Source organism: Haliotis rubra, unplaced genomic scaffold, assembly GCF_003918875.1.
Source record: "Haliotis rubra isolate DU_JTF1 unplaced genomic scaffold, ASM391887v1 Scf425, whole genome shotgun sequence".
NCBI lineage: Eukaryota > Metazoa > Mollusca > Gastropoda > Lepetellida > Haliotidae > Haliotis > Haliotis rubra.
In genome coordinates, this window is record NW_025767108.1 from 697758 (window position 1) to 712525 (window position 14768).

At 39.3% G+C, this 14768-nt stretch overlaps 1 protein-coding gene across 1 annotated transcript in view; it reads left to right on the top strand.

The window, feature by feature from the left end:
- The window catches only part of LOC124288796, a 318833-nt gene that overhangs the window by 102984 nt on the left and 201081 nt on the right, over positions 1-14768 (top strand). The window contains exons 13-15 of the mRNA XM_046725327.1: positions 4670-4831; positions 5305-5466; positions 9414-9618. Of these exons, the coding sequence (XP_046581283.1) occupies positions 4670-4831; positions 5305-5466; positions 9414-9618 (529 nt within the window). The remainder of the gene's footprint in view (positions 1-4669; positions 4832-5304; positions 5467-9413; positions 9619-14768) is intronic.

Below are 14768 nucleotides of genomic sequence, written 5' to 3' on the forward strand. Positions count from 1 at the left end.
CTCAGCTGTAACTCCATGCGTTTTTGTTGAAATTTTAAAAAGTTGATTTTATTTTCCGGCATCACTTAATTGTCGGATGATTTTATTATGCAGGATATCTACTAAATTTGTGTTGTGGCGAGACAACAACCAAAGAGCTTAATCGGTTTTTGTGCAAAAATATCGTGTTTTCCAATGCCAGAGGTACAAGTGTTTACTGTTTTGAAGTGAAGCACAGCTGATGGAAAGAAAATTCCTGATCTCCCTGTAAGGCAGAACAGGTATTAGAGGGATCAGTGGACTCATTTTATCCCCACTAAAATTTGAGTAATTAGAAGTAGACTTTTGCATGGGCCGTTCTTCCATGACAGATTCCCCGAATTATATACTTCTCCAGTTGATTGGAATGAGCCCAACCAGCCTTACCTTTAAGTTGGTACATAGCTACAGCTGGAGTATAACACCCGTTTACCATTGATCTTTGCAGCTTCGAGATCCGCTCCACTACAAGACTGTCCTCGTTGACACTCCGTGGCGGGTGGGGAAAAGGGGTTTAAAAATCTGTAGACACTATCTTGCAAATGTAACAGAATGTACATATAGTCCCCCTACGGAACAGCGCCAAGCTAAGCTTGCCATTTCATCTAAGCTGAAACCAATAGACCTGTTTGTTTCCGCAGTTTTCAGGCAATTCAGTCAAACAATATGTACTGAAACTAAATGGAAACTTGTTAGTTTAAGTTTTTTTCTAAACTAAGCGGAAACCCATACACAGACACCACCATCAAACGTAACATGTCCTTGAGGAGTCCCATAACTCCATTTAAGATAAGATAAGATAAGATATGTCTTTATTGTCGAAAAGGAAATTTTTATTGCACTGTTTTAGTTCTCCATTCATGAAAAACAATATCAATACATTTGAAATAACAAAATCAGCATATAACAAGTGTATAAAATCGTATAATGGCACACACACTCACACACACACACACACACACACACACACATACATACATACATACATACATACATACATACATACATACATACATACATCACTTTGTAACATTTTACGCCACAATTTCTTTTAAACACAATCTCTTTTGTTGTTCATTTCTCATATACTTGACGGTTCTTAATGTTGGCACACGTAGAAGGGAGAATGGAAAAGAGACGATTAAAATCTTGTTTGTATTTTTAATAAGTTGCTGTTCATAAAAATTGCCAAGACTTTCCAAAGGTAATCCAATTATTTTTGAGGAAGTATTGAGAATTTTGAAAATTTTGTTTTTGTTTTGAACAGACGGGTTCCCACACCAGCAGATATATACTCCTCACGATAAGTTAAGCAACACAAATTTGTAGTCTCATTACATTTTCATTTATTAAAATTGCAAATCATGGAATGATGCAATAGAAAGTTAAAACATGTGTACACACGATTAACAAAATGAAATGAAATGGTATTGAGCAATATTAAACTTACAAATCATCAAAAGCTTGTACCCGCGAAATAGCCGTGCAAAATGTGCTGTATTGATGGAGCAAAATGTTAACATTAAGGGTCAAGTCAGTTTTGGACAGTGATCAGTAACGCTTATATCCACCATGAGCACAAATGCAAGATTCTACACGTCTTTGCGTTGACCAAATGAGCCTTTAAAGTTGCTGTTATGGAATGTTCCACCATTCTCTCTGTAACGCCTGCTCAAGGTCATCCAGAGTCTGGGGGTGAACATGGAGACCGTAAACACGACTTCCAATAATGTCCCAAGCATTTTCAATGGGATTAAGACCAAGTGACTTTGTAGGCCAGTCCATATGTGTGAAGTTGTTGATCTAAACAACATCATTAAAAACTCTTTCTCTCTTTCATTATCATCCATGGACGGGCATTATCATCCATAACAAAGAAGTTAGGACCTGCTTGTTGTGCCAGAGAAATGATTACATGTAGGTTTACACCGATCAGGCTGCATGTGTGAAGAGTAGGACTTTTATGCCACACATTTTGCATGTTGTTTCTGAGTGTGGTTGTGTTCGGGTGATGTTGTCAATGTTATCAGATAAATCAGTTTGACAGTCACTAAAGGTTAGATATTCACGTTAGGGTAACATGTCGGCAAAAAAAGCTACCGAGATTGATAAAGACATTACACTGAAAATACTTGTTGCTTAGTTTTTTTGTGACGAGTATAGTTGGAAATCAGAACACTCTGAACAAAACTTTTATAAAAGTGCATCACTATGGTTTGATCTAACTTGAAGTGTTTTAATTTCCATAGAAGGTGTAATCGCTGTTTGCACATTTTGTATGTATTACTAGTGTTAGATTTCGAGTCCCCACATGGTTACAATGTGTGAAGCCCATTTTGGGTGTCCCCCGCCGTGAAATTGTTGGAATATTGCTAAAAGCGACGTAAAACTAAACTCACTCACTCAATATCCTCGCCACCTATGCTTACTGGTTAGTTAGATGGTATGTCTTCGGAAATCGATGATTATTTCATTTGTTTTGTCCATATTCAAAAGTAGAACATTTGAACTACACCATTCGACGAAGTTATTGACTTCATTCCTATAACACACTTCAGATTCTCTAATAAGTCCAACCAATGCGGCATCATCAGTATATTTAACTGTAAAGGCTTGTCAGTTTTGCATCTACAGTCATTTGTATAGAGTATGAACAATATGGGTGAAATGGCGCAGTCTTGAGGCGTACATGTGGCTCTACAAACAGTCTGCCTCACGTTCGTGTGGTATATCACGTGTGGAAGCTTCATGAATCAACAAGTTATCATTCGAGATATAGTGAGTAAGCGAGTTACAGTTTATACAGCGGCAGTAGTGCAGCCATATCGGGACTAATGCAGGCGCGTGGCAAGCCCTTTTTTTCGTGTAAGCCCGATAGGTTGGAAAGCTTTACATTTAGATAGTGCTGAGGACTTGCCCAACCCTTTTGGCAACAATTATGTGTATGCCCGGGCGTTTTTTTATAATAGTAACTACACCCCTGAATATAAATTCATTATAAATACACAATTTTTAAAAACCTGTCGACGAAGGACAGTAAAACCAACTATATGTCACAATATCAAGAACTATAACTTTCATCTATCTCTGAAATAGGAGTTCAAATTAAGACAATACAATGTAAACACGGGTTGAGTATCACCAACAACTGAAGGTTGATCACCATAGAAGGGACTTCAAGATCAACACCCGTCAGTACAGCTCATACAATTCTTTTTCCTATTGTAGTGATAGAGAACGACCGGGTGATCTTATATATTGGTGAATCATGACATAATCCATAGCCCAGATCCCCTTGATACTAGTATTTAAACTGTTAACATTATGTTCACTGTATCTTCCTCCTTCCCTTTTGGGAGAGTACGGATACAAATAATAAGGGGAAAGTAATTGACGATTTTATTTTCAACAAACACCAATAAGGAACAGTTCGGTAACGCAGTGGCTAAAGCATGCCCTCTTCACACCGAAAGCCCATATTTAATTCTCGTGTGCAATGTGTTAAGCCTAGAATATTGTTAAATGTGGCGTAAAACCCAACAATCTCGCTCATTTAACAAAGGCCATTTGGTCTCTTTTCCAAACTGTGTGTAGCGGTTAACTCTAACCTGACAATTTCAGGAATGTTCTTGATCCCATACAACTATTTTCAGATGTAATAAATACAGCTGCAGACGAAAGAAGTCCTAAATCCTCTGCAAACTCGCATATATGTAAATCATGTTTTGATGATGTTTCTAAACAAGCTGGAATAAATAGTCATCCTATCATTCTCGATATTTTAGAACTCTGAAACCGTTTCTTTAGTATTGGCCAATGTGGCAGTGTCTCTTGCTGGATCCCAGATCATGTAGGCATAGCAGGTAACACAAAAGCCGATGCTCCCTTGACAAACCGTTATCGCAACACCCACTGATTTGAAGCCATCTTTTAAAAGGTAAACCCGGGATCTTTTGAAAAAAACGGAACTCCAAGATTGGAATCACTTACTTCATGAATTGTAACCATTGGTCAAAATACTTCCATTGTCAGACATTTTCCCATGATATCGTATTCACCGAAGGTCGGTTTGCGGCAGAAATGACACATATGACGTCCCTCCTAAGCGATGAAAGTCACAGCCTCAAACATATTTTGCTGGACTGTTGACCTTGCTGTCGCAAGTGATTCACATTAACAAGCTGTAAGATCTTTCCACCCAAATTACTTGTATCATAAACGACATGTGAAGATCCGGGTTAGATTTTGTCTAAAAGGGGAATAACGGGATCAGGATGTCATCGAATTGTTGGTGTGGTGCTTATTTCTAAATTTGGGCTTATAGCCCGTGTTATACATTATCTGCCTTTTAATTGTGGTTGGTTGGTACTATCTGAGTCGGTTCTTCTCGGTCCGGGACATGTTCTCTTTGTATAAAGATTTTAATGTTTTTAAAATGGAGAGTATCAAACACAGTTTTTGTTTAGTGAAATCCATCCATGTTCTGAACAACACATAGTGTCAGAGTAATTTCATGTGCCCTATTCTGTCAATATACTACATTGATGTTATGTCACATGTATGTTTACAGTGATATACATGTATATTATTTTTTTCCGAAGACTGAATCTAACCTGAGTGATAAATTTAATAAACCCACTCTCTCCTTTAGTGCCTTGTCCAGAGGGATCCTACTTCAACTTTACCAGAAACGAATGCATGGCATGCACCTATGGATACTATCAGGAGCATAAAGGGCAGCTGAGCTGTTCAGTGTGTCCAGAAAAACAGACCACTTTAACTCTGGCCAATACAAACAGTTTATCTTGCAAAGGTAGGTGTGATAGGCATTATTTGAAGTGGTTTTCCATGGCGTAGACGTCTTCCGGAGATATACTTCCGTTGAAAGTATGCAGCGGCAGCAAATAGTTGTTTTTATGGAAATATTGTTCAGGAATTCTCCGATGACTGATATTATGTCAGCTATAATGATCAAGCCACATAACATCAATGAACTTGTAATGATGGCAGCTATGAATCTTGACAACATCACCATTATCTGATTCTTTTCTGAATTCACCGCCTGTGTTATAGGCGTAAGGCAGCAATATTGACTTTGTATTGTTCTAATCACAATATGACTTCGAAAATTACATATGAACCAAAGGACATGAACAAAACCAATATAACATTTTCGTGTGAATTGAAAATACACTCGTTTGTCTAAATCAGATAAGAAATAGTCAGGATATTCGATCCACGTCGTTTGTGCATGAATAAATAACCTTCCTTAAACTATTGTTTCAGATATGTGTGTGCCTGGCACTTTCTCTAAGACTGGTGTAGTTCCCTGTATTCCATGCCCGCGTGGTACATATCAAGATCGCCATCATATGGATGAATGTGTTAGGTGTCCCAGTGGCGAAACAACACTGGATGAAGGCGTTTCTTCAGCATCAAACTGCTCTGGTAAGAAACCCTTAACAATATAATATCAGGAGATACACATATGAGCATTTATTACACACCACCGGAACCCAATGGCAATTTTCAAGAATGTTGATCTAAACAGGCGCACATACTCCACCATATTGGAATGCACATAAAAAACACGTGCTTCGCAACGAGTCTCAAATCTGTGAGTCACATAGTCACGTGCTTCGAAGGTGCCAAGGTCATTGGGGTATGAATGTCATAATTGCAGCATGTGGGATACAGTATTCCTAACGCATATAAAAGAGGACAGTCCTCAGAATCAACTCTTGTTGGAATGACAAGACATAGACTTTCAGAGAATACACGAAGGCGTGTTTTGGCATGCATGATGCAGGAATGTCCTGTCACAACATCGGGGCTAACGTGAATATTAACGACATGGTATATATGAGGACATGTAACCATCGATGAAGTAAAGGATCGTCCAAAACCTGTAAGTCTAGGAAGACCAATGGCCCCAATGACCGTTTCCTAATTCGACTGGCAAAACGCAAAGGTATGACCCATGCTGGAGAACTGCACCTGCAATGGAGAGTAGGTGTACCGTCTCCAGAAGTACCATCAGAAGGAGTCTGCAGGCTGCTGGTCTGAGGGAAAGTCGTTAGATCAGGCATCCGTCCTCACAGATGGGCACAGGCAGGAACGTCTGGCGTGGTGCAAGCTACGGGGAAATTTGTGTACATGGCTTAGGGTTCATTGGTCTGTTGAAAGTCGCTGTCTTCTACACGTTACCAACGGCCATTGACGCGAATGGAGACGAGGCACATGGCCAGGAAATGATCCATGCAACCCCATAGTATGGGGTTGCGCTTCATATGACTGCAAGTTGGATCTCATTGTATCAATGGGACATGCAATGGTCAAGGTTATTAACATGTCATCTCCTTACCATGGATGACAACGCAAGACACCACCGTCCTCGTCTCCGATATGAACCCAATCGAACAACTTCGGTACTATCTTGGACGCCGAGTTCGAGTTGGCGATCCTCTTGTTCAAACTCCGCAGAAATTGTCTCACTCAGTCCATGAGGAATGGCAAAGAATTCGAGTAGGAGATTGGCACGTTTTATGTGCGAATGGTGACTACACCAGGTACTGATATGTGGTGTTTCATACAATCACAAATACCTTAATTTGAGACCTGTGAATTTCTCTCAGTGTGCATGAAAACTAAATATTTGGGTGGGTGCTCGTGTGAATGCAAGCATTGTAATGTTAGGTGATTCACATTGCATTTTGCCAATTTATTTCCAGAATATTCTATTGTGTTTTAAATATGAATTAGTTTTCATTGAACACACATTGAAACAAATGGATCATATATACTGTGCATACAAACATTTTAAATCTAAATTTATCAAACCTGTGTAGACACATAAGGATTTAAACTAAGAGATTAGTGACATGTATCCAACATGCATGCACGTGCCACATTCCGTGACGGCAGTGGGTTCGTCCTTGAGACGTGCAATACGTTGTTGCACGTGCATTCCGGGAAAGAGAAACAGAGCAAATGAATGCCACACAATACTGTCACTTTGGAAAGCTCAACCCCTGCCCTTGCGATCGTCCAAAAAATTAAACGGCTATTGAAACGCATAGCATGCCAAGGCTCACGTCTGGACAACGTCATGAGGCCATTGGGATGGTCCGTGGAGAAATGTCTCAACGACAAGTGGCTGCACATTTCCACTGCCACCGGAACACCATTTCTGCACTGGTGAGAGGCTACCAGAACACAAATGATGTCATCGATCGGCCACGTTCTAGACGTCCACGTGTAACAACGCCAGACAGGACAGATGGATAAGGGTGACCCATCTTCGCCACAGGTTTCAGAAAGCAGTTATGACTGCCCTAACCATCCCAGGACTTCGCCGTATCCACCCCAACACAGTTCGACAACGTTTACGTCATCACGGGATCAGACCACGACGTCCCGCCATCCTGACACAACGTGATAGACAAGCTCGCCGAATGTGGTGCCGAAATCATGTCCGCAGACATGTTTTGGTGGAGAAATGTTGTTTTTACAGATGAGTCCAGGTTTAACATTTGTCATAGTGATGGACGTCAACGTGCCTATAGACGCATAGGAGAACGTTATGCACAGGCCTGTGTATTGGAGAGGAATCGCTTTGGTGGTGGTTCCGTGATGATTTGGGGTGTAAAAACAGCACGCCAAAGAACTCTTTGGTGATTGTCCAGGGCAACTTAATTGGTGTGGGCTACAGGGATCAGATTCTTCGACCTGTGGCAATTCCTTTTCTGCAACGTCATGGCCCTGGGTTAACATTCCAACAATGCCCGCCCTCATTCGGCAAGGGTTCCTATGGATTTCTTGCAACACCATAACGTTAACTTACTGCCTTGGCCTGCAAATTCACCGGATCTCTCCCCGATAGAGCATGTTTGGGACAAGATGGATCGACGTCTACGCCGTCTTCCTCATCCGTCAGATAACGTCCTTGACCTTGCAACAGAACTTGAGAGAATCTGGCGTGCCATCCCACAAGCCTTCCTTGCACGTTTGATAGGCTCTATGCGTCGTCGATGCAGTGCTGTTCTCAATGCCGATGGTGGACATACCCGTTATTGAGCTTGTGACATGGTCGTTTGACCCCTGTCCCGCTTGTGGACTCGTGACGTCATTGTGATTGACTTTTCAATTGAAATTTTCCCGACTTGTTATGGTCTCATGATCCCACCATTAAAGTTTACCTTTGACATTGTTATCGTACTTATGAACAGTTTCTTTATGTGGCTAGTATAGATGGTAACTTACGTAGTCCTGCACAGGCTTACTCTGAGAGAGACAAATATAAGAAAAGGGTTTTGGCTCAAGGGACTGTAAGCATTGTTTGCACATTACAAAAAATATTATGGGATAGAATGCTCCACATCTACTGTGAAGTGCACAGAACGTATATTTTGCAGGTGTTATGATGGTGTTTTTGTTTTGTTAATTAAGATGTCACATTGATTAACTTTTCGTTATTATAGGATCACAAAAGTTTAAAGGGCTTAGTGTGATTTGAACTCGCATCTTGCTTAGGCCATGTAATTCCACATGTTGAGAGTAAGTTGAGGAGTTAGAGTTTCATCCCATTGTTTGTTTTGCTTCCGGTTTGCTGCTTCTGGAAAGACTGTGGCATTCATTCGAGTGAGTGAGTTCTACATGATCGTATTGTGATCTAAATGGCCGTAGTGAAGCGTTGCTACTACTAGAATTCTCGAAAACAGTGTGATAGGTATATAAGGTTTGGTTGCTGAGATGTTCCAACCAACTTTGAGGACTGTGGTAATTATAGACATGTAGTTAATGTTTTAGATTTGTGAGCTGTCATTCATTGTAACCTTGCTCATTGTTTCTTTAATTTTTTATTGAATATTGTAGACTTGTCTGTGTTTTATTTTGCTGGTGTAAATGGGACTCCCAAATCTTTTGTCACGGCAATATCTAAACCGTAACACAGGTACAGATTTCAGGGTTAACCTTCACATGTCTATTTGGGAATAAACATGTCAGACAATGGCATGCATTTACCCCACCCTGATGACATATCATTGGACCGAACGTCTTTCTAAAGGTAGACATGGTGGTTCAAAATATATACATGTACACTGGATATTTCGGCTAATGATACCACCAGACTGGAGGTAAAGGGGATACTGCAGAAATTTGCTCAGGTTCTTTCTCATATTTGCTGAAGGCATGGTATCTGTTCCTGATTTTAGGCCTGTAAAGCTAAACAACCTGAAGTATGGAACATAGCCTTGTGGCTGTTGGGTTATAACTTGTTATGTAATATCACTTAATTGTTGTCACTGTTGGGAAATATGATTATTTGTTTTTAAAATATTAGCTGAATTCTTTTTTTTCAACACCAACCCTAACCTTTATTGTACTGTTTTCAGCATATGACATCCTGTTTCAAGGACCTGTTACAATTCCAGTGGAAGGCAGCGTTCAATCGTCCATTTGTGACTTTACCTTTGCTGTGTGGGTCAAGGTTGAAGATGTAGACTATGGTGACATAAAATTCCAAATCTACAGTCCCATAATAAAAACTGGGATTGAAGTGTCCATCTCGTCAGACATCAAGGTGATTCTTAGAAACAGGTAATTGTATTTAGTTTCTGTGGTTTTATCAAATATATACAGGACACTTGTATCATCAGCAAAGGCTAATGTAGTAGTTTCGGGTATTTTCCTTTTCACCCACTCGTCATAAAAATTTTAGTATGTGTGGTGCTGCTTTATTTCCCAGAGCGAGGTGTAAGCTTTATTGTTTATCCTTGAAAGCTGTGTTCCTTGACATGCTTTTATTATTCATGTCAGTGACTGATTTCAACTTCATGTTTGGGTGTAACCAGCCAGTGTCCTTCACACATGTGTTTCTAGAAAACACGTTAAAGTTTTACCACCTTATGTATCATATCAGGGCATTACCATGACCAAAGATGCAAAGCTAAAAAATGGTTTTACAATTAAAGTTTGGAACAAAACTTTTAAAATTACAATCGTGATGGAAGCTCGGTAACCATTGTCGACGGGAGTTACCTACATGATAAGGTTGAAGGCACTGGCATTGTGAAATGTTGATATACTTTGAACAACATACATAAACCAAATGTTTATGTTTTAAGATACTGCCTTCGTCTTATCTCAGTCGTCACATACTCTACGGCAAACTATGGATCCTACCTGGTGTATTTATTTCTTGGAGCGGTCCAGACAAATAGTCGTTTCAACAAGATAAGGCCACGTGGCCGCAATCAGGGATAAAGCCATTTACTAATAAAATGTAAGTGTTTACTAAACAAAAAATGAAACATCTCATGTTACTTTATGGGCGTAATGTTACCAAATGGTTTATGCCCCCGCCCCCACCTCCCAATGTCACTTTATGGTATATGGTTTGAACACAGCATGAGTCAACCTGCGTCATATGCAGTAATATCATCCCGCAGATAACTACGTCATCAGCTTTAACATCTAGCATGCGATACAACAGATAGTGAACATTTTGCTTGAATGTGTCAATTTCCCCATACGTTTTTATAATGATGATCCATCTGTATGTGAATTTTCAGAAATGTTTCTAATGGCCTGATTTCAACAATTTTTAAATGAAATCAAACGGAATGACAAATATAGATTCGTATATCAGAGATAATTTTTTACCTTTGATGTGCTACTTGACTGACATTTTAGTGATTTTCGACATCACGTTTACTGTTTTCAGTGTATTGTAAAACGAAAGACATTTTCTCGCCGCGAATAGCTGCGGCATTAAGCAGTATTCACTTATTCACTCATTTCAGGACACGTGTTCGCACATTTTAAATAAATACTCTACATTCGTGGAGTGAGTTAAAATTTTGTGTCACATCGGCAATATTTCAGTCATATTGTGACTATATAAAGTTATATATTTATAATGATTATAGGTATATTATACAAACCTGTCAGCGAAGTACAGTAAAACAACTAGTTTATCACAGATGTATATTTAAAAACATTTTTACTATACAAGACGATACAATATCAAACAGGCTATAGACTGCCAACAACCGAAGGTAGATTACCATACTAGGGACCATGGGGACTTACAGTACATTTGCTTCCTGCATGGACCCAAGCTGGATTTACACCATCCGTTCAGCTGTCAGCAAGTTTAGACAATTGAGCCATAAATAAAATTAACACATAACCTAAGGTTAGAAATAATGGTATGTTTAAATTTACTTTGAATGTTTTTGGACGTACGCACCCCCACAGGAGGACAATAATTTTACAATGCTTCATCCACCTGTGAGGATAAAGCCACTCACAATCTCAGCTGCTCAATTAAACTACCAATTCAAAAATATTGATCTATTTACAAATCATTCAACAAAACTAATTCTTTTAAAAAATTAATTTAAAACCGTTTGCAAGACACCATTTATTTATTTTGTTCATACATAATTGCAGTTGCCGTTCAATAGTATGCATATTTTTACTGCGACAAGAAATATTAAAATCATCCACAAAAAGTAATCCATCAATGGAATCATTTAAAACCTTGGATAAACTGTTGATCTTGATACTAAAGAAGGTGACAGACAAAATACTGCCTTGTGGGACACCCTGGTCCTGATTATTATGGTCAAACAGGGTTGAACCCACTCGGACTTGAAATTGCCTGTCTGCTAAAAACTATGACATAAACAGAGGGAAACGACCCCTCAAACTGAAGTCATGTAAATCCTTCAAAATGCCATGCTTCCAGGTGGTATCGTATACATTCTCGAGATCAAAGAATATCGATACTGCATGGGTCTTTTTTATTATAGCATTATTAACAAAGGACTCCAAACGTACCAAATGATCGATGGTACTAAGATTTTCCCTGAAACCGCATTGAATATATGTTATAAGGTCATTGGTTTCAAGATACCATGTTAATCTATTGTTTTCCATTCATTCCATGGTTTACAGACACAACTCGTTCAAGAGATTTGTCTGTAATTAGACGGATCAGTATGATCCTCGCCATGCTTTGGAATAGGGACTACAATGGCATTACGCCAAGAAGATTGGATATTCCCTTAAGTCCATATTGAATAAAAAATAATTAGAAGTGTTTCCAAACATTATTCAGGTAAATGCTCCAAGAGCTGATAGTGTATATTATCGGCTTCTGTTGCTGTATCATGAGCTTGCTCAAGTGCAGTGTGGAGCTCATATAATGAGACTAATTCATTATAGTCTCTGCCATTGTCTGAGTCAAAATTTATTCTCTTCTTCTCATGTTGTTTCTGACAGATTTGAAATTCTTGCACGTAATGGCTCAGAATGTTTGGCGAGAGTTTCACCAAGCTTATTGGCAATTTCAAACTTATCCGTTAATAAATTGTCACCATCCTTCAGATGGTGGACGGGAGTCTGGTGGTTGAGGGCACTGGTTCCAGGATCAGCGTTCCTTTGCCAACACACCACTTCGCCCCTTACTTCACCTAGACGGGTGGTAGAACTGGCCCGGTTCTACCAGTCGGCTGGTCACGCCAAGCCCTGTGCTACAACTGTAAAATGTTGCACAAAATTTGAGAATTATTAGGTGATATGTTTAAGGCTAGGCATATTTTGGAACTTATGAATTTCTACTGCACAATTTCATGTATGTTTTTGCCTCGAGTCGTATGCCCAGAAGGCGGTGGCTCATGGGCCAATCTGGTGGAATATATCCTCGAGTATATTATCCGGGTATCCTTGGTGCTGCAAGTCGGAGATCCGCTTGCTTTTAGCATTGTTCTTGTGATACTCCGTGGTGGGCGGGGAGCTCGGATGATGAAACATTTAACATTAACCATGGCTTACGACCCCGAAAAAATAAATCTACAGGGACTCTATAATCATCATAAATCCATTTTAAACAAGTAGATTCATTGAAGTCTTTACAGACTGGTTGCTTGATCTCTTGTATCTATATCCAAATTTGAGCAACAGCTTGCATATGGTAGGCTTTGATACATTGATGTCATGGTCTTCTTTAGAACAATATTTTCTTAAGTTTGCTTGACAATATGGATCGATGTGACCGAGGCATGACGTCCCTCACAACCCTTCTATCGAATTCATCAAGCTTTGTTTTCTTTGCAGTTTTTCAGACGGTCCCCGATTTAACTGCCATGTCATCGTCAGGCTCTGAAATAGTGTTATGGGAGATAACTCTTTGCAATATTCTTTTGCAGATCTTCGTGGCATTAAATGTCTTTTGGAGAAACATTCAATTGAAATAAAATTGAATTTTTTGTCGCTTTGCCTCGCGCTTGAAAAAGTTGTAAACTCTTTTGATGATTTGCCGGTCATCTTCGTGCAACCTCGTTTTCTCTACAACCTGTGCGTGTTGACGATCTTTGACATCACTTAAGCGTGCTAATGTAAATACCCGTGCATGTACATATCACGCTGACACACATTTTACAGTGTTGTTGGCTTTTCCATCAGGTGCGTTAACCCCTGGTCAAACTCTCAACAGTTTTACCATTATTATATGACAGGTTTAAAGGCACAATCTTTTATAATCGTTTTAATTTTACTTAAATCGATATCTTGTTAGGTCACGGTATACAAGTACCATATGAACAGAGTAGTGTTTTAAAATATTCAGGAGTTTTATATAAATTGTGAAAAACAGGGTGCCAAATGTTAAGTTGACGGACTATAGACATTGATCGTGAAGATGAAGAACACAGACCGACCCAATCAATTGATTTCTGTCCACGCTTTATAGTGATCAAGACTCAAGATAAGACGCCACTGAAGTTGAACCCTTTTGCGGTATCAAAGGCTATTCAAGGCATTGCCGGTGATGTCAAAAACGTTAAACGCTTGCGTTCAGGAGATCTTCTAATTGAATGTAGTAAAAGACAGCAACCCAGATAGCATTGATATGTTGGCCCATAGTTGGCCCATAATCACCGGTTTGGTTGGCTCATTGTTGTCAAACTGACGATGGGCCTACTTGGATATGCTCATCGGCTCCACAGTGGCCCATCATGTTGGCTCATTGTTGGGCCAACGAATGAAAATTCACATAAAACCATGGCCCATAGTTGGCCCAACGTAGTGATTTCGTTGGCCTTATGTTGGCACCACCGTGTTACAACATTTAGCTCTTTCTTGACCTTTGTACTAAACCATGGCCCATACTTGGCCCAACGATGTGATTTAGTTGGCCTTATGTTGGCACAACTGTATTTCAACATTTAGCTCTTTCCTGACCTCTGCAATCATAAACATATATAAACAACAAAACAAGTTAATCAAGTGAACTATTTAATTCTTTTTTTTCATTGTTATTTAAACATTATTGTATTTCTTGAAAATATTCTTGTTTTAGGTCTTTTGTGGCTGTCGCCGCTGACAGTTTTTTCGAACTGCTCCTGAAAAAAACAACCCAAAAATTTCATGAAACTGTCAGATATCTATCATAAAAGGACAGTATTTGACCTTATGTTTATTTTGAAACATACATGTACAACTTAATGATTGAAAACTTCTTGTTTATTGCACAGAGTGACATTCGGATGTAGATTCTTACACTGTTATCAAGCAAAAACCAAATGATGAGAAGTATATATGCGTAGTATGTGTTGACAATCAGCAGAGGCCAGATGGGGACTAAGAACAACAAATGGAATGGTGATGAAGCCAATAAACAGGGGGTGATTCACTTGTAACAACAAGCTGATAGGGTGCTTTGATAGAGTCTATAGTTTGAT